Source organism: Varanus komodoensis, unplaced genomic scaffold (assembly GCF_004798865.1).
Source record: "Varanus komodoensis strain SLA01 unplaced genomic scaffold, ASM479886v1 scaffold6_4, whole genome shotgun sequence".
NCBI classification, from domain to species: Eukaryota; Metazoa; Chordata; class Lepidosauria; order Squamata; family Varanidae; genus Varanus; species Varanus komodoensis.
Genome location: NW_025336347.1, coordinates 7,080,069 through 7,104,087, shown reverse-complemented (window position 1 = coordinate 7,104,087; position 24,019 = coordinate 7,080,069). Strand labels below are relative to the sequence as shown.

The following is a 24,019-nucleotide window of genomic DNA, read 5'->3' as shown; positions in this document are numbered from 1 at the left end:
TGGAAGCACATCTCCTGGAGCTCTTTGCATGTCAAGGGGCTGTGGGAGAAGGGCCTTTCCAGAGGTGGCACCCAAATTATGAAATTCACCACTTAATCATGGTCAGCTACGGATGCAAGACTTCCATGATGGTGGACAGAAGCCACTCCTAAACCCCACAGGTTGTTAAAACGGTTACTGTGCCCAAGATGGGTCCTCATATTGTCCAAACCCAGGCAACTGCCTCCACTGTGCGTATGGGGAAGCTACTGACCTGCTTGGCAAAAGCAACCAAAAACTTTTGCCACTCTTGCCAAGTGGTTCCAAAGCAACCATCAGCTCCAGCTGCCTCCAGAAGTGCCAAACAGTGCTTGGGAGCGGCTGGCACTCACCTCCCTCCCTCAGTGCCATGACTGCAAAGCTTTTGGGTCTTCCTAAGGCTTTTCCTTCTGCATGTTTTGCCTTCAGATGGCAGAAGCCTGCCATCATGCCAGCTTTTGTGGTCCCTGTGTCAACACTAACAGACAGTCCCTATGGAGTGCCCCAGAGGCACTTTGGAAGGGCTGCCCACATCCAGGCGTTTTATTATCATTTTGTGCGTCCTCCTCCATTTTTGCAAATATTTGTGATTTTTAATTTTTATTGTGCAACCTAAAGTGGTTCACAGTTGCAAGGCACAAGAATGGGCAGCCTAAGGCGGGCAAGGTGCACTGCGTCAGGTGCCGGTGCTGGCCACTGTGGCACAGGGGAACAAGGTAAGGCGAGCTGTCACATCTGGTCTTACCTTGTAAAAGGCCGGTATATGTGATCTTACCTTATAAAAAGGGAGTGCTACTTCATTCACCTGGCAAGCACCTTCAGATTTTTTTGGGGGGGAGGGAGTACACATGTCCTAAAACTGTCCTCCCTTCTGTACTTCTTCCTGAAATTCCTTCACCCTGGCAATTGTTAGGAAAATTTGGATAAATCCTGTCTGAAAAGCATTACTTCTGTGTGCCTTTGCATTGTCGGATCAAATCCTGTCTTCCTTCTCAAAACCAAGCTGTCACTGTTTAAAATGGCATTCCCCCCCACCCCCACCCCCCCGCTCCTTTCTCTCACCTTTAGCTGTAAGCTACAGTAGACAGGCCATTTAGTCCAAATATACATTGTAAATAGTCATTGTTGGAATTCAGTTTACAAGGAAGTATCTTTTGATAGCCCAGAGGCTCCATGTGCCCTGGCCAATTCAGAATGTCTGGAGTCTAGACAAGAGTCTTTGAGTTCATGCATAGTTTCTCAGTAGCTTGAATTTACATGTCTAAGCAGACCTGGAGATGGGTTCAAGCTACTGAACTAAAGTGTCAATACAGGCAATTAGAAATATTGTAATCTCATTGTTACTGTGTGATTGACTGACATTTATCTGTTCTGTATGTGATGACCTCAGAATCTTATTGTAATCTCTGCATTCTGTCATCAATTGCCCTGTACCTGTGTATCTATAAATGCCCTGTAACGGTACTGAAGCTTTGCAGCAGAGTTTACCTCTGCCTGCCCAGTAATGCATTACCCAGGTTCCCATGAGTGTACCGCGGGAAGCTGAGTAAAACAATAAAGCTTCAGATGGTCTGGACGCTTGGTCTTTCCCACGAACCTGAGTTTTATTCCTTCTTCTCAAATTGAGATTCCGGGATTCTGACACAATGTGTTGGGTTACGCAAGGCTTCTTAATGCTCACATGACCCTGCCATCCAGGTGTGTGGGCTTCCCTAGGCATAGACCCAAAGAACAGGAAGTGTAGCTTCTTGCAAAGTCCCCAGTATCATCACTGGAGCCAGGCACCCATTGCTCGAGTTCCACCAGCAGAAATTCATGAGTAGACAACCGTGTGCAACTGTGTCATGACCCTGTGCCTTAGCCCGATCCTGGTCAGCAGGGGCAGCAGTAAAAGTAAGGGAGTCCAGAGAACAGAGTGAGACCTGAAGGGCTTCTTTTAAGGAACAGGAACAGGCTTTTGCATGGATTCCAGCTGTCCGTCACAGATCCACATGTAGGCTGAACCCTCCAGGATTGCTTTCTAGCATTATGGTATTGGAAGGATGGGAAAGAAAATCTTGGTCAGTGCAAAGGAGTGCCACTCCCTTCTGCAAAGGGACGGGGAAAGCGATTGTCAGTGCAGCATCTCCTCTGCTAGGCTTGCCTATGTGTCTGGTATGGGTCAACATGGCCCCCACTTCAAATGGACATTGTTTACTTTAGTGATGTCATACTGTATACACAAATTTGGCTGCACACATCATAATATCATTGACACTACTTTAACTGGGAGACTGCTGTTGCTATCAAGGGTGAAATAGTCCATCTGCTCTGCCCCAATCCCCTTCAGGGAGACCCTAGAAGCAAGGCTGGAACTGCATCTTTGAACCACAGTGCCTGAGGTGAGCCACTCCATCTTTTCCGTCCCATTCCGCTGTCTGAGAAATTTTATAAGGGGTTGTTTTGTTGCCCATCTAGCTGGAGTGTTTTGGAGAAGGAGGCTAGAAAGGCATTGGGGTCGATTATATCCTGGCCTTTCCAGTTTCCTCCCCCCACCCCCTGATATGAACCCATTTTGTCACTTTCCAAGGTTGTTTCACAACCTCAGAGAGTAGCCAGTGAGTCCTCTCCATGCTGGCTACAAGGGGAAAGGGGTTTGGCACTCAGCTCCAAGCTGTTTTCCAGGATAAAGAAGGAGCTTTTAAAGCTTCTGCATACCTGCAGTTGTAATTCTTTAGGCAAAAGAGCAAAATCTGAGAAAATCTGACTCAGCACCCGAGCATTACCAGCAGGCTGACTGCAAGTACAGCATGCTTGGTTTTAAGCCATTTTTAATGCAAAGGGAAGGATGGTCATTCATCCTGCTTTGAAATCTTGGGTGAGCAGTGGGGGGTTACACAATTGCTGCTCATGAGGTCCGATGCATTTCCTAAAGGTTCTGAAGAGACCTTCTTTAGGCTGTAAAATGAGCAGTCCATTCTCTTAACATGTCAGTAGTTAAGTGCATAAAATAAAACAGCAGAATATATTTGTGGCTCAGGCTGCAAGCCTATGAAAGTCTATGTGAGAATAAATTCTATTGTTCCAAGTGGGACTTACTCTTGAGTAAACACACACAGGATTGCCAGGACATGACGATTCCCCAGTGCAATTGTATCTGAAAAAAGCAGTGATGCTGCTTTTGTTCACTGAGCAAGTCTCTTTAGGGACTTTTGAACAAGATCAGACAGATTCCTCAAAAGTGTCATTAAAATGCTGCTAATTACTGAAAATGGCTTAATCAAAACGCAGTGGCCAACCAGCTGGACAAATTCTTTAAATGAGGAGCAGCCTTTAAAGAGAAAATGAACCTCATTCTAAAAATAAATCAGATTTACTGGTTGATGAACTATATGAATAAAATCAGCAGCAGTAAAGGGTCTGCTGGTTTTGTTGAGACAGCATGACAACAGCCAGTAAATAAGGTGGTGGTTGTTCTGTTTTTAAAGCTAGAAGACCGCATACAATACAAGTAAATCCTTATGAAATCCACGGATCCCCAAAGTAAACACTATCTTATCTACAGTCTCACCAACAATCCACTGGCATCTATCTGGTCATACAGATGCCTAAAATTCTGTGGTCCAAAGCGTTTCTGTGCCTAAGAATATTTAAATAGTCAGTCTTAAGCAGGTACCTAAAGGCTGAAACAGTAGGAAAAGATTCTTGTTGCTGTAGGCCTCCCCTGAAGATTGAAGATCCCAATCTGGCCCTCCAAGTTTCCTCAGATGGTCACTCCCCCTTTGCCTAATGCTGCCTCCCTTCCTCATTGCTTGTGGTTTCTCGCGTGTTTCCATTCTTGAAGGCTGAAATGGCTCTGCTACCAGCTTAGTTACTGGTAATGAGAACTTTAAATGACGCCACACTGGTATTCTTTGTATTCTGGCCTTTGGCTTTGGCCCCAACCATGACTGGGAAACAGCCCTCAAGAGCTCCTCTGAGACAGACTGCGGCCCTCAACTGAAAGAGGCTCCCCTGCCCTGCCCAAGGAAGTTACCTTATCAGTGCTCTGGGAAGCGAATGCTTCCTATGACAGACCGAGCAAGCAGCAGTGATGTCTGCCTGCCCGCCCCAACCGCAAGCCTCCAGATGCTACCAGAACATCCTGTGAGAGGGGCAAATACACTGCAAGGCACGAGAAAGCATCACTTGTCCCATGACGTTAGCCCAAGTTTGTGCATGAACAGGATGTGCATGTGCATGTGCAGATCAAAATTTGCACGTGCCGTTCAACACTGTGTGTTTACTCGGAAGGAAGCCACAGCAAAGCTTAGTCCCTAGGAAGGATAATAGCCCTGATCGCTTTTATTCCTCCCCCTGAAAACATCTACCTAATCAAATGCTACCAAAGGGCATTAATATCTGAATGATTAACATACCATGCATGGCCGGCCACCAATTATATTAAATCCAAGAGAGCCAGAATCACGATGAAGAACAAGGGTCAGTGCTTTAGCCTCTTCACCCTATAAAAAGCAGAGAAGACCAGTTTAACTCTTTACCATCAGCCAGTTCATTAGCACAATTTTGCTAAATTAAAAGTGATTTAAAAGATTAATACTTGATGGACATTGCCAATAATTATTTTGCAGAACATACATATATTTTGCTCAGTGAAAATGATCTGCAGATCAAGTTTTCTTGAACGTTCAAGGTCAGATCAAAGAGAAAATCCCCTGAAGACAGTCTGAACACTTCAATTGGTGCAAAATAGAGCTGCCAGGTTGCTGACGGGGACGGGGCGTTATGCTCACATGACTCCAGTCCTCCGTCAGCTTCACTGGCTTCCCATTGAAGCCCGGGCCCAATTCAAGGAGTTGATTATGACCTACAAAGCCCTAAACGGCTTGGGTCCTGGCTACCTGAACGAGCGCTTACGTCCGTATATGCCCGACCGCCCTTTGAGATCTGCGGGAGAGTCCCTTCTCCGGGAACCCTCTATGAAAGAAATTAGGAGAATAAGTACCCGGAGGAGGGCTTTCTCTGCGGTGGCGCCCAACCTATGGAATTCACTCCCCAAAGAGTTCCGCCTGGCACCGTCGTTACTGGTTTTTCGGCGCCAGGTAAAGACCTTTTTATTTAAACATCATTTCAATTGTTAAAACATATGATCTGGCCTGGGCAACTTCTTCTTCCTTCTCTTTCTCATCCTATATTTTTATATTATACTGATAATTTTAATTTTGTATTTGTAAATCAATGTATTTTTTGTATTTTTATATTTAATGGTAATTTATTATGTACTATTGTATTTCAATGTATTTTATCATGTTGTAAGCCGCCCCGAGGTTTTGGCAAGGGGCGGCATAGAAATGTAATAATAATAATAATAATAATAATAATAATAATAATAATAATAATAATAATTTATCATCCTTTATCATCCTGACATTTTATACTTCTAAGCCAAGGCAAAATTCTATTGTTTGCACTGGGAGCTCCTGAGTCAAGATTTGCCTACAGCACCAGCAGTTATCTTCATGCATATTGCTACTAATCCTTATTGCAACAGAGCCCCTGCACCGCCCATCTCACCCCATTGAGGCAGCATGGCAACCCACGCCCAGTAAAGTAATTACGGAGCAGAGCACAACTGGCATGTAGCAGACAACAAAAATAAGCCACAGCGGCTTGTTTCTCTATACCAGTGGTGGGAACCCAGTCCCACTAATCCATGGGTGCTTCAAAGGCACAGCAGCTTAGTGTGCTGTCCAAGCACTGACCCCCAAACTCATGGGTGCTTTCTTGTGGCTACAAAGGCACCCTAAGAAGCCATAGCTTGTTGTACTATCTCATACCTACCCCTGGGCTTGTTTGCTTGCTTATTTATTAACCATATTTATACCCCGTCCTTTACGAGATGTCCCAGGACGGCTTACAACAATAAACTGCCCAAACCCAGATGACTCAACAGGACCAGGTGAAGCCCAAAACCTACAGAGTCACTCACAGCCACTCCGGGTTTGCCAAGACAGTGAGCGGCAGCGCCAGTCTCCGCCACATGCTGCCTCCCTCAGGCCCACATAAGCCTTGAGGAGCTGCAGGCAGCAGATACCAGCGCCCCCCTTCACTGCCCACGGCAGCCATCCTGCAGCTGCCACAGCGAGTGGCAAGCACGCATTCTGCTGGAGCTCCTCCAGGAAAGACCCAACGAGTGCACTCATCTCCCCCTGCCCACTGCCACGATCGCCCCACAACTGTGGAGGTGAAGAGGGCAACCACATTCTGCTGGGTTTCCTTCAGAAGTCCCTGCCGCTCCCTGAGGCAGGCGCTTCTGCACGTTCTCCTGCTCTCAACCAGCAGCAGGGAAGAAGCAACCCCACCTTCATCCACCACTGTCGCCAACCCACGGGATGCGGCTTCATCATACACGGGAGCCCACCGCTTCAACTTGCTCATGAGCTCCTCGCTCCAGTCTGCTCACGAATAAGCTGAATGGGTGGGGGCTCCCCCATTTCCCACCTCCCTGCCAAGCAGCAGCAGCAGCCTGGGGAGAAACCTCAGTGGTCCTCAGCATCCCCTGAGAAGGCTGAGGAGGGAGAAGTGGCTCCAGAGCCGCCCTGTGCCTCCCAAGTCCCAGGGCAAACAAGCCATGCTGTGTCGCTCCCAAAGGCTGCCCACTGTCTGCTTTCGCCCAGTCGGCCCATAAGGCCCTGCTGCTTGGAAGAGCTGGAGAGAGATCCCAGCTTGTCTGGCTGAGCTAAACACGACTGGCAGAATAGCTCCATTAGCGCTGGAACGCAACAAGGTCCTCCACAGACATTCACAATGCTAGGACCTCCCCTTCTTCTCTTTCTTACCCTCCATCTGCACCTACTTCCTGAAACAAGGCATTTTTTTTGTTCTTCCTTGTCTGCAATTTGCAATGAATCTTTGGGAAAGTAGAAGGGAAACTTTCAAGGTCCCAGAGAGCAGCTACTACAGGAAACAGCAAGGGTGACATCGCAAAGGACAGAAGGCAATGTTATATGCTTTTTGGCGCCAGGTACAAGACCTTTTTATTATTCCGTACTTTTAATGTTTAATATTTTAACTATGTTTTATGCTCAGTTTGTGGATTATTTTGTATTATTTATTGTATTTGACTTGTGAGTCATCCAGAGAACCACGGGGTATTGGACAGGATAAAAAAAATACCCAAATAAAATAAATAAGGCATAAAGCAAGGCAGGTAATCAGATGAAACATCCTCCAAGTTGAGAAAACATATACCTAATTATTTTCACATGGTTCTGTTTCATCAAGATGCTTAGAGATGTGCGTTGTGTGGGGCAGCGGAAGTCCACTATCTAATCTCACAGCACAGTATCTCCAGGATTAGTCACCATAACTCATAATGGCTTTCACACATAACCTTGATGTATGAAACGTCCATTTTGCCACCCTGCTATCGCTGAATGATGCTTGGCTGCGCGGGACTGCTCGGTAGCACAGCATCATTAGCAAAGTATCCATGCGGAAAAAGGTAACTCAGCGGTAAGGCACTTTCTGTGCACGCAGGTCTCATCAGCCTGTGCTCATCATGTCAGAAAAAGGCAACTTCTTGTCTTTCCTAAATATCAACCTGTTCCCCAAGTCTAGAAGCAAGCTGCACTTGAACTCAGGAGATCCGGTTTCTAGTCCCAACTTGGTTGACTTTGCGCCAGTCACTGACTCTCAGCCTAACCTACCTCACAAGGTTGTTGTTATGAGGGTACAATAGAGAGGGAAAGCATCTTGCAAGTCACCCGGGGTTCCATGTAAAAATAATGTGTTGGAATATAATCATTCGTGTATAGGAAACTTCTCAGCATTGCAATGATAAATAACTCCTTTGGATTCTACAGAAGATGTCTTTTGGGAAAAACCCAGGGGATATTTGGTTTGTTTCATTCTGTCAATGAGCGATGCATCCATGTCTTCCTACCAACACATCCAAGCCTGCTGGAGAATCTGTTCCCAAATATAGGAATGGCATTTGCTGGCAAAATCATCTTTCCCACTTCTCACAGGGAGAGGCCACTGCCCAGAAAGAGAAAGCATGCTTTGCATGTATGGGGATTCAAGTTGGAGCTCTTGCATCTCCACTTAATAGGATATCGGGTAGCAGAGCTGGGAACAACTTCTACTTGAGACCATGGAGAGCAGAGCGCAAGACGCACTCCACTCCAGGCTGGCATTACTCTGCTAGATGAGCCATTGATTCAATTCACTAAGTGGCGGCGTTTTATTTCCCAGGAGAAGCAGAGGATTTCTAGTACTTTTTAATCTCCTGCCAAGGATACTGGAGAACACAATTGATGGACAACTGTGTCCCTCCACTTCACTGCCAAAGGAAGAGCACTGACTTTGAGAATGGAATTATACTACCTAAGTGAAGCAGTGCAAAATTAGATCAAGCCCTGAACCCACAGAAAAGGGAATAGACACTGGTGTGGCTCAGTAACTTTGAGAATGTCTCTAATTTTGCAAACGTATGAAGCCTGCTTCCTTTAGAGCAGACTTCCTTGTGCTGGCTGGGAATGATGGGAGCTGTAGTCCAGCATACCTGGAGGGCCCCAGGGTGGGGAAGGATGCTTTAGATCGAGTAGAACAATTCCATAAACATCAGCTTCCATAGCATTCCTCACTCCTATTCTTCAGTACATTGTTACTTTTATTGCTCTGCATGCATTAATTTACCCTTCTTGTGGTTAAGGCGTCTTCCAGCTTTCCTTTTAATTGTAAAAATCTTAGCTGACGTTCAAGTGGTCCATGACTAATTTATCTCACCAAGGAACAAGAGGCATTCCTTTCCTGCTTTTCAGAGCCGCTAAGCATATGTATTACTTATGAGAGCCAGTGCAGTGTAGCAGTTGGGAATGCAGGGCTGGACTCAGTTGATCCCGGTTCTACTCTCTATTCAGCCATGGAGCCCACTGGGTGACTTTGGGCCAGACACAGACTCGCAGCAGCTCAGCTCATGGGGCTGTTGTGAGGAGAGAAGAACCTGTAAGCCACCATGGATTCATTGCAAGAGGAAGAAAGGCAAGAGAGAAATGCAGAGTGATGCTTACCTAGTCCTCATCTCCATTTTATTCTCATAACAACCCTGTGAAGTAGGTTGGGCTGAAAGTCTGTCGCTAGCCCGACGTCACCCAGGAAGCTTCATGGCTGAATGAGGACCAGCCCTACAGGAGCTTAGCAAGCTCCCATAGCAAGTATTTGTTGTCCAGTGCATTAATTTTATTACTTAGGCACGATCCCATGCATGTATAGACAGAAAAAAGATCCTACAACTCTCAAAATACTGGCTGGGGAATGCTGGGAGTTGTAGAACCCTTTTCTGTCTGAACTTGCGTAGCATTCACCTTTACTTAGGTTACATTTTTTCTAAACCACACTTTTCCTCCACAGAGGAACCCAATGTGGTATCCATAAAAGGCAAAAACCAGGTTCCGTACACAACTGTGGTCTCTGTGAAAACATCAGCACAAACGGAGATGCAGAAAACTACTCAGCCAGCAAAAACGAAGCAAGGAGAGTGGCCGGGCCTGAGTGCCACAGGCTGCAGGGACATGCCTGCTTGGATCTTGCAGGGGAGCTGAGCACCTGAATGTGGAGCTGTTACATCAGAGCTACACTGCATTTGGGAATTCTTATTCTTAGTGCCAGTACATCCTCACCCGCAACAGGATCTGCAGTACATCCTCACCACCTAACAGCAGCACTGCTGTTCAGGTTCTGGCTGGCCAGCCATGCCTTCCTTCAGGATAATGCAAGCTGTTCAGCCATCCAGTAAAACCCTTCAGTTCCCCATCCATGTTTGTTTCCCAGATTATTTTTCTTTCCCAGCTGACCGCCATATGACATACCTCCTAGAAACTGCTATGCAGGCTCAGTTCTCATTGCACTGTGTGTTCAGTGTTTTAATTTTTTATTTATTGATTTATGAATTTATGAATTTTAATTTCTAAATCCAATAAATATCTGAATGGAGAAAAATAAAAGGGATCTATCACAATCATCACTAAAATGCAGAACGGAACTCATAAAAACCAGCCTGGGTCAGTGAAATCCATGGCTGGTTAGTCAAGGAAGGCTTGCCACAGAAGGCTTCTTTTAATTTACAAATATAAATATGGAAGTCCCTTGACAGAAAGTGTGGCTTAATGCTTAGAGCATGGGTCCTCAAAGCATGGCCCAGGAGCCAGATCCGGCCCGCCATGGCCATTAATCCAGCCCACCTCAGATGTTTTCAATGTGTCATGTGCACCCGCTGCCACCCACCTCGCCCCCGTGGGGGGAGGCGGCAGCTTGCTCACGAGAAGATCATTTTGGACTCGCTCGGAGAAAACGATCTCCAAGCGAGCAAGCCACTGCATTGCATTGCGCGCCTGCCACTGCCTTGCAGCGTGTGCCCGCCCCTGCCTTGCCTCGGCCCCCTCGCTGCGCCCGCCCACCTGTACCTCAGAGCGTGCATGTACCCTGCCCCCACTCCAGCGCCGGCCTTTGCACCCCACTGGCACCACCTTTCTGGCACCGGCACCTTTCAACTGGCCCCCTGGTAAAAAAGTTTGAGGACCCCTGGCTTAGAGTGTTGGCCTAGGACAGTGATGGTGAACCTTTTAGAGACCGAGTGCCCAAACTGCAATCCAAAACCCACTTATTTATCACAAAGTGCCAACACTGCAGTAAAACCTGAAAACAGCCAGTCCAAGCAAATATATATATTTACATCCTTGGCAGTGCACTGACCAGTCATGCCAAAGCTCGGACGAGTTGCAGCTAATGTGTCGCAGCTTGTGACATCATCTCCTGGCACCAGTACTGCTTTCCGAGCATGTGCATGGCCCCTATGTGCGCTGTTATCCGATGCTGCTGGGGCGATGCTGGGGCAACCTGGCTCGTGTGCCGACAGAGAGGGCTCTGTGTTTCCGCTGCGGCATGCGTGCCATAGGTTCGCCACCACTGGCCTAGGACTTGGGAGACCCTGGGCCAGAGCAGGTCTCCATACCAGGTATAGCATTTAATAACTCACAGGGATCTTTAGCATTTGCTATTAACAAGTACACAGCCAAGTAACAGCCTGTCTCTTGAGCAGGACTACTAGGAATCTGCACGATGTACACATTCCAATTCCATCATGAATCAAATATTAGATAATTACGGCAACACAGCAGTACTCGGCCTGAACAATGATGTGTAGGAAACATTTGGGCCAAGGCGGCATGCATTCATAATCAATTCTATGCATAAACATCTCTATATTTAAGGATCTTCCACTTTTCATTGGATTCAGAAAGGGTAGGGGGCATGAACAAATGCAAGAATTTCAGGAAGTTATTTTACATGTCTGGTTTTCATAATCAATTAATGGCATACATTACAATTGTTGCCGCATAACACAGTGCAGACATTTGAAGCTTGTTTCTTTCTTTTCCTTTCTTGCATGCCAAGGGGAAATTGTCAATCATGCTATATTAATACCGAGAAACATTCTGCTGAATTGGTCACACTATCATATATTTTCCTGTCAGTTCTATGAAAGAAAAAGGCCCCAGGACTAAAAATCAACTTGGTAGAACTAGCAGAATTCTAAAGATTCCCATTCTCTTCATACTTTTGACAATAAAATCATTTAGTGGCCGATTAAGAGCAACATGTTCTTCTGCCCCATGCCTAACGATATTTTAAATCCTGTAGATTTCAGCCACGTAATGGAAGTATGTTTATTTATCTCTTGCATATAGCACTGAGTAACATCAAATTCCAGTCTCAGGAGATGCGAAGTTCTTTTACTTTCTGCTTGCTTTGATTGGCTTTGTGCATGCTCAGCTCTTCTGAAAGAAGAGCAATGGAGTAAAAGGTGAGAGTTGTTTTTCCGGAAATCCCCAAGCCCAGACATCAGATAATATTTCAAGGCAAAAATGTCCAGTCCTGCAAGACCACTTTTAAGGTCTAATAAGTTCAGAATAGAAAAAACAGGCATGCCATTGTCATAAAACCCTGTCTTCTCTCTTGCATTACTTTATGGCAGGCAAAAAAGAATACAATTAGTTTGATCAAGAACCAGTTACTGGATTGCGCTCAGGATGGTAACTGTAATTAAAGCTTGAGAAAAAAGTTTCCATTACTACTTCTACTTTGTATGGGTTCTTAACCAAAGAAGAACTGGGGTGGTGGAAGATATCTACAATGCATTATACCAGTTGTTCGCTTGCTCTTTAAAGATTTGAAAAGGGTTTTTTAGATCTGTAAAAGTTTTTGAAAAGATTTGAAAAGAGTTTTGTAGATTTGGAAAGGTTTTGCCCAAAGCAGCCTGAACACTTTAATGAATTTCTTTTAGCTCTTTCTGCAGTTCCATAAGTGATCCATTGTTTGCCTTTTAGCACAGTAGTCTAGGAGAAGAATCATGGTAATAATTCTACCAGATGTGCTTGCAAAGCATCAAGAAACAGATCAGCAACTTGTTTGCTCCAGCAACTCTGCGAGCTTCACTTCTAGAATTCTGCATATTTAATTACTGCATCTCCAGGATGAGGGGTCTGCCATTTCTCCCCCTCCCCTTTTTACTTGAATAAGTTTCCTGTCTACCAATCAGCAATATTAGTATTAGTACTAAAGCACCGCACTGCAAAATGTCATGGTTAGTCCCACCCACTCAGCTCATTTGATTCTGCAGCAATCCTGCTCTTTCTGGCAAGATGAATTATACCCACAGCTGAGTCAAGCAAGCTCTCACACATAATTCTCGAAGTTGCTCCAGTCCCCTTAGCAGAGGATTTTGAGCTAACAACCTAATTCCTACATTCCATTCCAAACATGAGGAGTGCTCCCACTCCTCTGGTAATAATGTTGCTTGTCTAATTTTTCAGCTGATCTAGCACACAGGCCAGCACACACATTATGAAATGGTAGTTTCCATTTCACAGGCTGGGTCACAGGAAAACTGAGAGTGCCTACCTGGTTACCAGCAATCATTCCTATAATCAGGTAAACTATGAGGAGATGAGCTATGGACAAAGACGAAATTGCAAAAGTAGTGGAATCAGACACACAGCTACTCTGAAGTGAAACCCTATGAGTTCTATGGGCTTACTTCCCGGTAAATGGTCACAGAGCTGCAGCCTTGGAGTCCATAGCCCTGGAACCAGCAGGCTATCAGACAAATGCAAGATAGTATGGTTGAAAATGTATGGCGCAGTAGATCCCAAACCAAAGAACGCACTCATGTGCTGCTGCTGTTATCCTTGAGATTCACCCATCAGTCACAAGCCCAACTGAGTGGACTTTAATTCCTCAGAGCTATCACACCATAGTGATTCTTTCCACCACTCCTGACTGCCTGGAAACATGACTTGCAAAGGTCTGTAATTCCACTGATGACACAGGCAAAGGGACTAGCTATTTTCATAGCTATTGGGCAGAAAACGTAAGAGACACATCAAATGGTACTGGAAACTGAGGACTTGCACTAGAAGCTCAATGCCACCTGTGGCCCAGTCCTACAAGACAGGAGTCATTGGCACCTCGTAAGAAGCAGCGATGATTTCTTATTCGTGCTGGTCTGTCATGTCCTCAGAACCCAATCATGGAGTTTCAGTGAGTTCCACAAAACCACAGAATAATACAATGGTTTTTGCAAGGATTCCATGCTTCACCAGGGCTCTTTGTGATGTCTGGACCCAGGAGCTCCATTTTAGCATTGTTGAAGAAACACCATAGACTACCCAGTGCTCCTAGCAACACATGTCATCGTTCAATTTGTTTGGGGGGGTGGGGTTAGAGTGGTTGGGAAGCATTACAGAGGTGGGAAAGGGGACAAAGGAAGAACCCATCTCAAAAGTTCAGCAGACTTATCAGGAAGAGGCAGCTGAAGTCAATAGGGAAAGATGCGGGGCAGATGGGGCTTTGCTCCCAGGGGCTGATGAGGTATATGGTAAGAGCAGGGCAGAGCAGGGAGCTTGGAAGCCATACAAGCCATGGGAGCCACACAGAGTCGCTCGCCATGCCTCATGAGCTCAGTTAGTGTGCCTAGGATGGGACACTATTGATGCTTCCAGGGGAAGGCTCTCAGCACAAACCATCAAAGGCATTATTCTCCTCCATGCATTTTCAACAGTAAGAAAAGAGATGTGGGGAGCTGTGGGTGAACGAAGAAGGGCTACAAGCGGAAGACATCAACATCTGGACCCTGCGTAGCATTTCACGAGGCAGCGGGGACAATGTTGCTAGAAAGGTTTTGTCTGGAAGTACCCAGTGCAGGACTGCAGTGCCAGTACGAGGGCTCAGCTTGCAGAATGGCACTGGAGTCACCAGTCGACTGCGAATCCTATGCTGGGACAAGCGTGCGTTCTGTGGAAGTAATAGGGATGGTCGCTAGATGTGAAAAGACAGAACAGCATGCATGGATTACATTAAGATTTTGTAATCAAGATTACATTACATTAAGATTAAGCTGCTATCAAGATTTTGGGGCCCTATGAAACCACCTCTTTCGGCTTGACCCTGAATCATGTGGCATAAATGGTTTAGGTATTGCAGAAGCAACATCTTGGCTTACTTGTCATGGGCAGGAGGCCACATCACCCATGTGGAGGTTACAAAACTTCAACTGCAGGCAAACTATGATGCTGCAGGTGTAGTTGGAGTACAGCTCTCATCATTCCTCACCATCAGGCATGGTGGTTGCAGTTAATGCGGAATCCAAAAATAACCTGGATATTGCAAGCTGCCCATTGCTGGACGGGAAGAGACATCTGATGAGGTTTAGGTTGCAGACATCTGATGAGGGATGCTTACAAAATCATCCCTCATCGAACCCAAGTTTTGATATGGTGCATTGGCTTTTGGCGTGCAAATTGATCTCGTTTCTGGAGCAGCAGTGGCATGCTATTCTTCCACTTGGGTTTCCAGGTTTTCTTCCATATGCTGTGTTTTCGATTTGTTTGCATGTTTTCCCTTGCAGGTTATTGATGTGTTGGAGCACAAATATAATTAAGTCACAGTGCAAAAAGGAGAATCCAACATTGAGAGAAATGCTTGTGTCCAAGAAGAGTTTTACAAAGTATTTATATTCTCATAGCTCAACTGTGCCAGGAATATTTAGACACTGACTGAGCAACTGCAGTTTACTGCAGAAAGTGTGAAATATGAGAAAAGCTTCTTTACAACAAAATGGTGAGCCCGGTTTGACAAGGTGCAAAGAGGCAGCATGTGGAATGGGCTATTTGATATCATGTGCCAACCTAGGCTGAATGTCTTGGAACCTGCAAGTCCCCGAGCCCAGTCTGCATGCCTGCCGCTAAATCCTTGTCCTGCACAGAACCATGCTGACACTGTTGTCTGATTAAATAATCTGGGCATCAAAATACTGGAAGCCACTCCTCTTCGATCCTCGCATCTGCTGAATAAGCAGGACAATCCCCTCGCTGATCTTCCTTCAGAATTCTCCAGTGTGTGAAGTTGTATATTTTTTCTAATTGTACCTTCTTCTGGCTTAAACTGTTAGCCTTGGAAACTTGCCCAAAAGGCTGTGAAAGACATGTAATTGATTGAGCTTTATACCACAGTTTCGTGGCGACATGACACCTTTTGGCTTTCTGCAGATTACACGCTGCCTTTTTCCCCTGAAAACTACATAACAGCCTTTTTGTAGACAAGCTGAAAACAAACAGTCATGTTAACCAGCTGTGTCCATAAATCTGATGAAAACATTGCTGCACACTTTGTATAGTGGAGACATAATCAGATTTTTTTTTAATAGCAACTGAAGCACCCCGTCGAGTAATCTAATAATGCCAGAGCACAGTTAGGAGACCAACAGTGGATTCAGACATTACATATTCCAGTGATGAGATCACTCCATGTCTGGACTGTCTTGAAAATATACTGTTATATGCACGTCACTTGCTTCCCTAGCAACTGCAAATTCCAGAATCAAACTTCAAAAATATCAAGTACGTTAATTTCACAGGAAATCCAAGGAAGCTGCATACTTCTCTCACACTCTTGGAAGCACCCGGACATTGACTGAATTCCCACTACACCATAAGCCGAGTTGATTTATAAAGTTGGGGTAGTTTGTCATGATATCCCAGCCCAACCAGAATGGCTTGTGCATGGTTAACAAATCATGCTGTTGGGTTCAGACAACATAACAAGCTTTACCTGTCCTATATGCAGACTATGGCATATGTCGTGCAAACCCAGTCACTAACTGGATTCATTCAACACAATAGCACACACTTAAGCATTGAGTATGTGTTGCTGTTGAACCATCAGCTGTTGAAATATGGGTTATCATGATGTCTGAACCCAGCCAAGACAACAAGCCATGATAAACAACCCATGGTCCACAACTCAACAATAAACATGAGTTCTCTTCAGTGCTTGTCTGTGATTAACAAACCATGGCTTGTTAGCACAGCTGTGTTCAGACAGCATGAGCCCAGGTTTCAACAAACACCATGGTTCAACAACTACCCACACATTCAACCCTTGAATGTGTGTCATTGCATTGTCTGAAACCCAGGGGTTAGTTTGTACTTTGAGAAAGGGTATCCTAGCAGGAAATGCAATGCCCTAACCCAGGGGTCCTCAAACTTTTTCAATAGGGGGCCAGTTGAAAGGCGGCAGCTACACGCACGGGCCGGTGAGGCATCGTCGGGTGCGCACGAGGTGGTGTTGGGCACACGCGGCAGCTCGCTCGCTTGCTCAGAGATCTCCCAACAAGTCCAAAACCATCTCCAAGTGAGCAAGCCACCACCTCCCGCCCACGTGGTGAGCACGCACGCGGGCGGGGGGTGGCGGCGCGGGCCAGATGAATGGGTATGGCAGGCTGGATCCGTCCCGCAGGCCATACTTTGAGGACCCATGTCCTGACCCAACATGCGAGGGCAGTCAGCATCACAGCATGGATTGGCTTCATCTACAGCAGTGATGTAGAACTGTTTGTTTTATTTGATGCATATCCCACTTTTTTTCTTACAAAGAACTCAAAGCAGCTTAGGTCATTCTCCCCCTACTGCTCACCCACTTGGCTCTTTGGCTGAGGAGCTCCTCCTCTGTCCTTCTGTGTGATATTCAGGGGTTCAAGAGCCAAAGTATTCCGTTCAAATGTGTGCCAGCCAAACTCCCCATTGCTTGGTGTAGCCTTCCCACACTGGTGTCCATTGGTTTGGGACTGTAATGCCCATCAGCACCTGACAGCATGGCCGATGGTCAGCCCCGCAGGGGGTCAGGCAGGAGGAGGCTGCGCCAACACTTGGGCAAGCAATCGATATTCTAGCAGCCGAGACCGGGCTTCAGATCTCAGCATCAAAGCAGCTGTAAGGTCTTCAAACTAACACAGTACTGAAGCTTTGAACTTATTTGAACTTGTTAATTCTGAACTGTAAAAAGGAACCCATTCAGGATCCAGTCTGAAAGGAGATGAAATACAACCATATGCAGAAAAGCCAGCCTTCATTGCAGAAGCATCAGCAGAAGGGATGTGACATATCAGCATTGCTGACAGAATGGGATCAATGTCAGCCAAGTGCACAAAGAGCAGGAAAGGCACGACTTCAGTGATGGAATTCCACAGATCAGAGGCTCGGAAAAAGCCATCGGGACTTTGAAACCACAAAACTGGCCCTTTTCCACTGGTTCCTGAATATGACTGTGAAACCTGAATGCAAGATCAATGTGACCAATGTGACTGCCAACAAGGGGCAGTTTACCATAAAGGACTAGTGAGCAGTAAGTTTTATGGGAGAGTCACACTGAGAGGAGACGCAGGGTTGTGGACTCAAGCCCCTTCAGTGCTCCAAGGGGCACTGCTGCAAGACCCATTTCTGCAAGCCACCTGACTCTGGAAAGCAGATTTGACCCTGGAGTCTCCAGGCACTTCCTTCCTTTTGTGACGGCAACCACAGTGAAGGTGGGTTGCACTCTTTGAAACTGCTCCTTGGCTACAATCCAGTTTGATGGGTGGAACTATTTGGAGGTAGCACTGCATGAGCACCATGTATCTCTGGGGATGTTCAACTCAAACCTTGATCTGGGTGAGTTCTCAGTTTTCCACCTCAAACTGTGTTCTGACTTGTGGACTATATCAGATAATAAGTTTTGCAGTGTAGAGTCATGAAAAATTATGAATAGTTTTCTACATTTGCTTGCCCTGAAAGGGGTCAGTATTTTGTAAGCATTCTGTTCACATGCTCACAAAACTTGTTCAGAAAGTGCTCAAGCTCACAACCTCCCTCCTCATCTACCCCAAGCACAAGATACTATCACGGAAGGGGAAGAGGGAGCTGGTGGCAGAAGGCATTCCTAGAGGGTCAGTGCAGTGACTTTTCCCACCAGGGACTGGGACTACACATCCCAGAATTCCCAGCAGGCAAGAACACACCACCAGGCCTGCCGCCTCCACTTGCTGCCTGTGCCTTCCCCAAAGGTCATTTCTGGTTTGTGGGGCAGATGACAAGGGTGATGGACTGGACTGAATTGGACGGAGCATGGTTGCAGACACCTAAATTCTGCTCACAAGAGTTTGCAAGCACCCTTCCTGATTGCTCATGATGCAATCTGAACAAGCATCTATGCCCAGTATGCATGAGGTCAAACCTCCATGTCTGGCTGCAGCATGCCACTGAATCCCGCTGGAGCAATGGCAGACGGCTACTGTCCTTACGCCATCTTGTGCATGCTGGGGGCCTTAGGCTAGCCACGTGAGAACCCGGAGGCTCAACACAGTCCGACCTAGCAAGATTCCTTTTTCGTTTTTCACACATGAATGCCTATGCGCATACAGCCTATATGCACGTATGCGCTATGTGCTAGGACCTAGTAATGTACAGACACTGGGGACAGCTATACAGGCGCAATCCTGTACCCTTCTCCAAGTGTCGATAGCGGCTTGTTTTAGAAAGTATGCACAGAGCTTCCATTGATGGCTGACTCTCTGTTGTTCAAGGGGAATAGCACAGGTCTAAGATGGGCATCAGACAATGCTTCTTAAATCAATGATCACTAGCAATCGCTTGCACAATTGCTAAGCACAGATGAGAGGCAAAAGCAAAAGGTGACAGAAATAGCACAGGATGCTTGTGAAAGCTGCAGAATGTGTTTCTCTAGATAGACTCTGAAAGAAAAGATGGCCTGAGTACTGTGCATGCAGTGCCCATTTTAGGAATTCCTAGGGGAATCCTGTGACCACAAAGGATTTTCTAGCTCTATGCTTACTTCCAAATAACCCATCCTGAGAACACATGGCTTGCTTAAAAGTTGATTGCCCAGTGGCCCATGGGCAACCTGTCGGGATACTGCTCCCCTTGTGGGGTACAGCAAGAGCAGCATCTGCCCTGGCTGCTCCTTCCAGACTCTTGCCAGTGCCTGGCCTTCCCCTGGTGCCAAAGAACACTCTGAAAGGACTGTCAGGTCTTCCCTGGCCTGCAGAATTTTTTTTCCAGTGTCTCAAAAATGAACAATTGGGGTTGTAATTTTGTATACATTTCCTGGAATGTGTGTGCTTAGGGCTGCCCCGTAGTCTTCTCTGGTCAATTCCTGAGCCAATTTCAGCTGTCAAAGGGAGGACAATGCAAAGCTGGATACAGGCTAGCATGTGCGCAGCTACTAGGGGCCAAGCATCTGGCAGTCAGCTGAGAAGCACTCATGAAGGCAAGGCAAGTGGCAAAAGACAGGGCATCAGAAGACTCTGCAAGTGAGCAGCCGGGGCTTTCGCTGCCCACCACTCCCAGCAGCCCGTGACGAACAGTATCTCCCCCTTGGCAATGTAATCCCCTCACCGTGTGTTGAAATGGCACTTCTCAATGCCCTCACCTTTTCAACAGTTTCTGAGTCAACAGAGTGCTTCCCTTTGCAGCTCCCTTAAGGAGAACTTACTGCTGTGTTTACTGCAGTTATCTGCCAATGCTAAAAACAAATGGATAAAGAAAGGCGGAAATGTACACAAATGTAATGGCTGGGAAGTAATTGGAGGGGAAATTTGCACATTTGCAATAACTGCTCAATTACTACAGATGAGCAAATTTCCTTTCCACTTACTTTGTATATTTCTGTGCATTGTTTTAGAACTGCCAAGGAACTGCAGCACTCAGAAAGCTGAGACTCAGGATAGTGTTAGAAAGGCCAGAGGCACTGAGACTGGCAGTTCTACACTTAAAATGAAAAGGATCACATTATCGAGTGAGTGACAATGCCCCGGCCCCCTTTCGATGCACCTATGTCACTTCTCAGCTGCCAGTCAGGCACCTTGGCCCAGGCAACTGTGTGCAAATGAGTCGATAGGCAGTCTTGTTTTTCTTTCTTTTGACAGCTAAAATTGACAAGAAAACTATTCAGGCAAGGCTTCATAGATCAGAAAAAGGTAAGAGTGTACTGGTGTAAGGCCCAAAAGTAATATCAGTACAAAAGCAGTTGCACAACTTGGGGGAGGGGGTGAAGAAATGAGGATAACAATGTAAAAAGTGACCCAAACTGCATTTTCCAGGCTGCCAAACAAAGCAAAACAAAGCCTCCAGCAAAGAACAAAATGGGGTAGCAACCAAGCTGGGAGGGCCTGAGACAAGACAGGTTCTGCAGTAAAGGACCCTGGGATACGGCCGGTGCAGGCTGGAGCAGTGAGAGGGGAGACAGGGGGAGCAACCCAGGCCCAGCCAGATTATGCGTGGGTACACCGTGGGCTTTTCAGTGAACAACCAAGGCATTGCGGCTTGTAGTGATGTGTGAACTTCCCCATTAGAGGTTGTACTAACAGATGTGATGCATCTACTCTACAAAGCCCTTGAAAAGCCACATGTAGCAAGTCCCAAGGAGAGCAATTCTTTAGTCAGCAATGATGCTTTGTAATAGCTGATACCTATTCAATACCACTCCAAGTCCTGAAAATCCCATTTTGGAGTATCAAACTCCTCTTTTGTTTGGGTGGGGTGTGGAAACGGGAAAACCAAAAGTTAGGTTTCTTTCTCCTTCTTTACAAACTCCCATCTGTGCACTTTTCAATTATAAGAGGCACCCAGAGATACCCAGTAGCTTTTAAAAGAGAAAAACACAAAAATACATTTAAGCTTCAGCTATCACTCATGAAAAGAAGAAAACTGAGTGCTACTCTATTTCCTAAGAATGTGCTCCATTTTTTCCATAAATCCTATCAAACATGCTTGTGACTGAAATAGCAAAAAAGATATGCCTGTGTTACAGAGGAAATACAAACACAATCCTGCATTAGGCAAGTCCATCACCCTTAAGTGTCACCTGAGAAACTGCCCTGTGAAGCAACTTGTCATGGTTATGAGAAGAATGCCATTGTTGTTTTAAATGTACAGTGCCCTGAGCATGGGAACTCCTGTGCTCTCCTGTGTTTTGATTATACACCCCCCTCCTCTCTCTCTCTCTCTCTCTCTCCCTCTCTCTATCTGTATTCCTCCTTTCCAAGGCAGGTCCTATTTCTCCCAAGTTAGTGGTGAGCAGCTTAGCTGTAAATATTTGCCCTTCATGCTGAGCCCGCCAGCTGGCTGAAGCTGCAGCTGACAGACATGTCTGTAAGCAAAGGGAGGGAGGGGAGGGGAAAGAAAATAAGTTTCAAAGGAAAGAAGGGAGAGCTAATTTGACCATCCCCAAACCTTGCTAATAAGAGAAAGAGAAGAAAATAAACAAGGAAAGTCCTATCTCGTCCAAACTTCTGCCTTGTTGTATCTTCCTGATTGCAGGCGCGCACACACACAAACACACACTTTCGTGCCAGAAGTCTGGCACTTGGCTGGACACTTCCCTACATTTCTCTGAAAGGGATGTTTCCTCTCACCAAAACATCTGTGCCAAACTTCTGGCGTTGCCCAAATGTAAAGATGTGACACATTTTGAGAAGTTCAAACTCAGAAACAGTTTGTCACTGAGATATCAAACATTGGAGGTGCAAGAAAGGGGGAGGTGGAGTGGCAAGCACATCCTACAAGTTATCTGCAGAGGCAGTGGTAGGTACCGAAAAGATCTGGCAAAAAACACAAGGGAAAAAGTAAAAATGCCCAAATCTACATATGCTGATTTAAAGTCTGCAAATGATCCTGACTCCTAAGGACACCCAGCCTTTTAACAAGGCATGCACAGAGGGGAGGTGCGGGGGGGGGCACTGCAGAAGAGGGGAACCAGAATGTGAGGCATATGTGGGCAAAAAGCCAGTTATTCCAGGGGGAACAGATTCAACCAAGATCATCAGGGCCCCTGGACCTCTCCATAGACAGCAAAGTGGTGGGCAGCTATAGGACCCAGAAATTTAGGTCTTCTGATGAGAGGTTTGGGCCTTCAGGCCCAATGGGCGGTTCCCTAGCAATGCCTCTGGTTATCTTTATAGAGTTGCTTAAGAAGGGCAAAGAAGGAAGGACGGACGGAAGGGCAGGTTTGATGATGTGAGCAATCTTTCCATGAAAACTGTGCCATCCCAAGAGCCAAATTCCAAACGGATCGCTTCGTCAGTCCGTTCCCCAAGAGCCCCGAGGCACCTTGAAGGCCAACCGACTGAAGGAGCGTTCTTGCTCAGAAGGGAGCTCCGCTGCATGCGGTGCGGACGACTCCCGCGGAAGCGCCCCAAGGCGCGCGGCCCTTCTTGCGGCATCAGCCGTCGTGGGCAGGATCCGTCTCTCCCACCACCCCGCGCCAGCTGCGGAAGGGGCGCGTTAGTCCGCCGCGCAAGCGGACGCCAAAAGGAAGCGGTGCCGCCTTCAAGATGCCACAGGACTCTGCGTGGCGGAGGACCAGAGCGGAGCGCAGGGGAGAGGACGGGCAAAGGGGGCGCGGGAAGCTGGGGAGCAAGGAAAGCGTGCTGAGGGCGCCCCCGCCCGCCCCCCGCGGTTCACCTTGCTGGGCGAGGAGGCGGCCAGGCTGCGGCTGAGCGAGTCGAGGCGGGCGCTGTACTCGGTGAACTTCTTCTGGTAGCGCAGCGCTGTCATCTGGAGCTCGAGCTGGACGGCCGAGAGCTGCGAGAGCAGCGACTTCTCCCGCTTGCCGGCCCGCAGCGCCTCCTTCTTGAGCTCCTTCTCGAGGCCGGCCAGCTGGGCCTGGAGGGCGCCGTTGTGCGCCTTGAGCGCCTGCAGGCAGCAGTGCGAGCCGGCGCGCTGCTCGCGGTGGGTGAGCACCAAGCCGCAGCCGCGCTCGCACAGGCCCACCGGGCGCGCCTCGCAGCTCTCGCGCATGTGCGCGTCCACGTCGCGCAGGTTGAGCACCTCGGCGCAGCCCTTGTGGCGGCACCTGGCCTCCGAGAAGCCGCACATCCCGGCGTGCTCGGCCAGGTGCTGCAGCTTGACCACGCGGTCGCAGCCCCGCGCCCGGTTGGCGCACCTGATGTCCAGCTTGAGGATGAGGCTCTTCAGCGGCAGGACGTGGTTGAGCTCCTTGGTGGAGATGCGCTGGCACTTCACCGGGCAGCTGCCCTGCTGCACGACCCACGGCAGGACGCAGCCGGCGCAGAACACGTGCCCGCACGGCGTGGTGAGCGGGTCCTCCAGCACCTTGTTGCACAGATTGCACTTCAGGTCGGGGTCCACCTCCCCGATGAACCGATCCAGCTCGAAGCCCATTGCTCTCCCCCTTCACCCTCCGGGCGCGCGACGATCCCGTGGAGGAACTCGCGCGCGGGCACACCAGCCCCCTGCAGGGGAAAATGGAAACTCTCCCCACCACCCCCCGAAAAGTGAAAACTAAGAAAAAGTCGCCCGCCCCAAAGCAGACACCCTCCGGAGCTGCGGGGAGCAGAGTAAGCTTTCTCAGGAGCAACCCAGACGGCCGAGATCATAGGAAACGATTGCGGCCGCTCTTCGCTCGGGCTCCTTGCTAGTCATTGGGAGCAGCCCAGACTGGCTGGCTGCAGGCTGTCTACTGACTGAACTAATTGCCTCAGACTTCCTTGAAAACGCTGGGGAGGAATCCTCTACCACATTGATCCTAGTTAAAGCGCAGAGGTCCTTCTCCCACTCTCGCCCGTCCCCTCCGTCGTCCCCTCCCTCCTTCCTCCCCTCCGCACCGT

The 24,019-nt window shown here is 47.5% G+C and overlaps 1 protein-coding gene across 2 annotated transcripts in view; it reads right to left on the bottom strand.

Moving 5' to 3' along the window:
• PDZRN3 (PDZ domain containing ring finger 3) overlaps positions 1-23,573 on the bottom strand; it is a 216,149-nt gene extending 192,576 nt beyond the window's left edge. Inside the window, exons 1-2 of one of the 2 annotated variants that reach the window (XM_044451871.1) lie at positions 22,854-23,573; positions 4,416-4,502 (exon numbers count right to left, since the gene is read on the bottom strand). In XM_044451871.1, the coding sequence (XP_044307806.1) occupies positions 4,416-4,502; positions 22,854-23,573 (807 nt within the window). The remainder of the gene's footprint in view (positions 1-4,415; positions 4,503-22,853) is intronic. The other variant, XM_044451872.1, reaches the window with a different exon arrangement.
• Between the last annotated feature and the right edge of the window lie 446 nt (positions 23,574-24,019).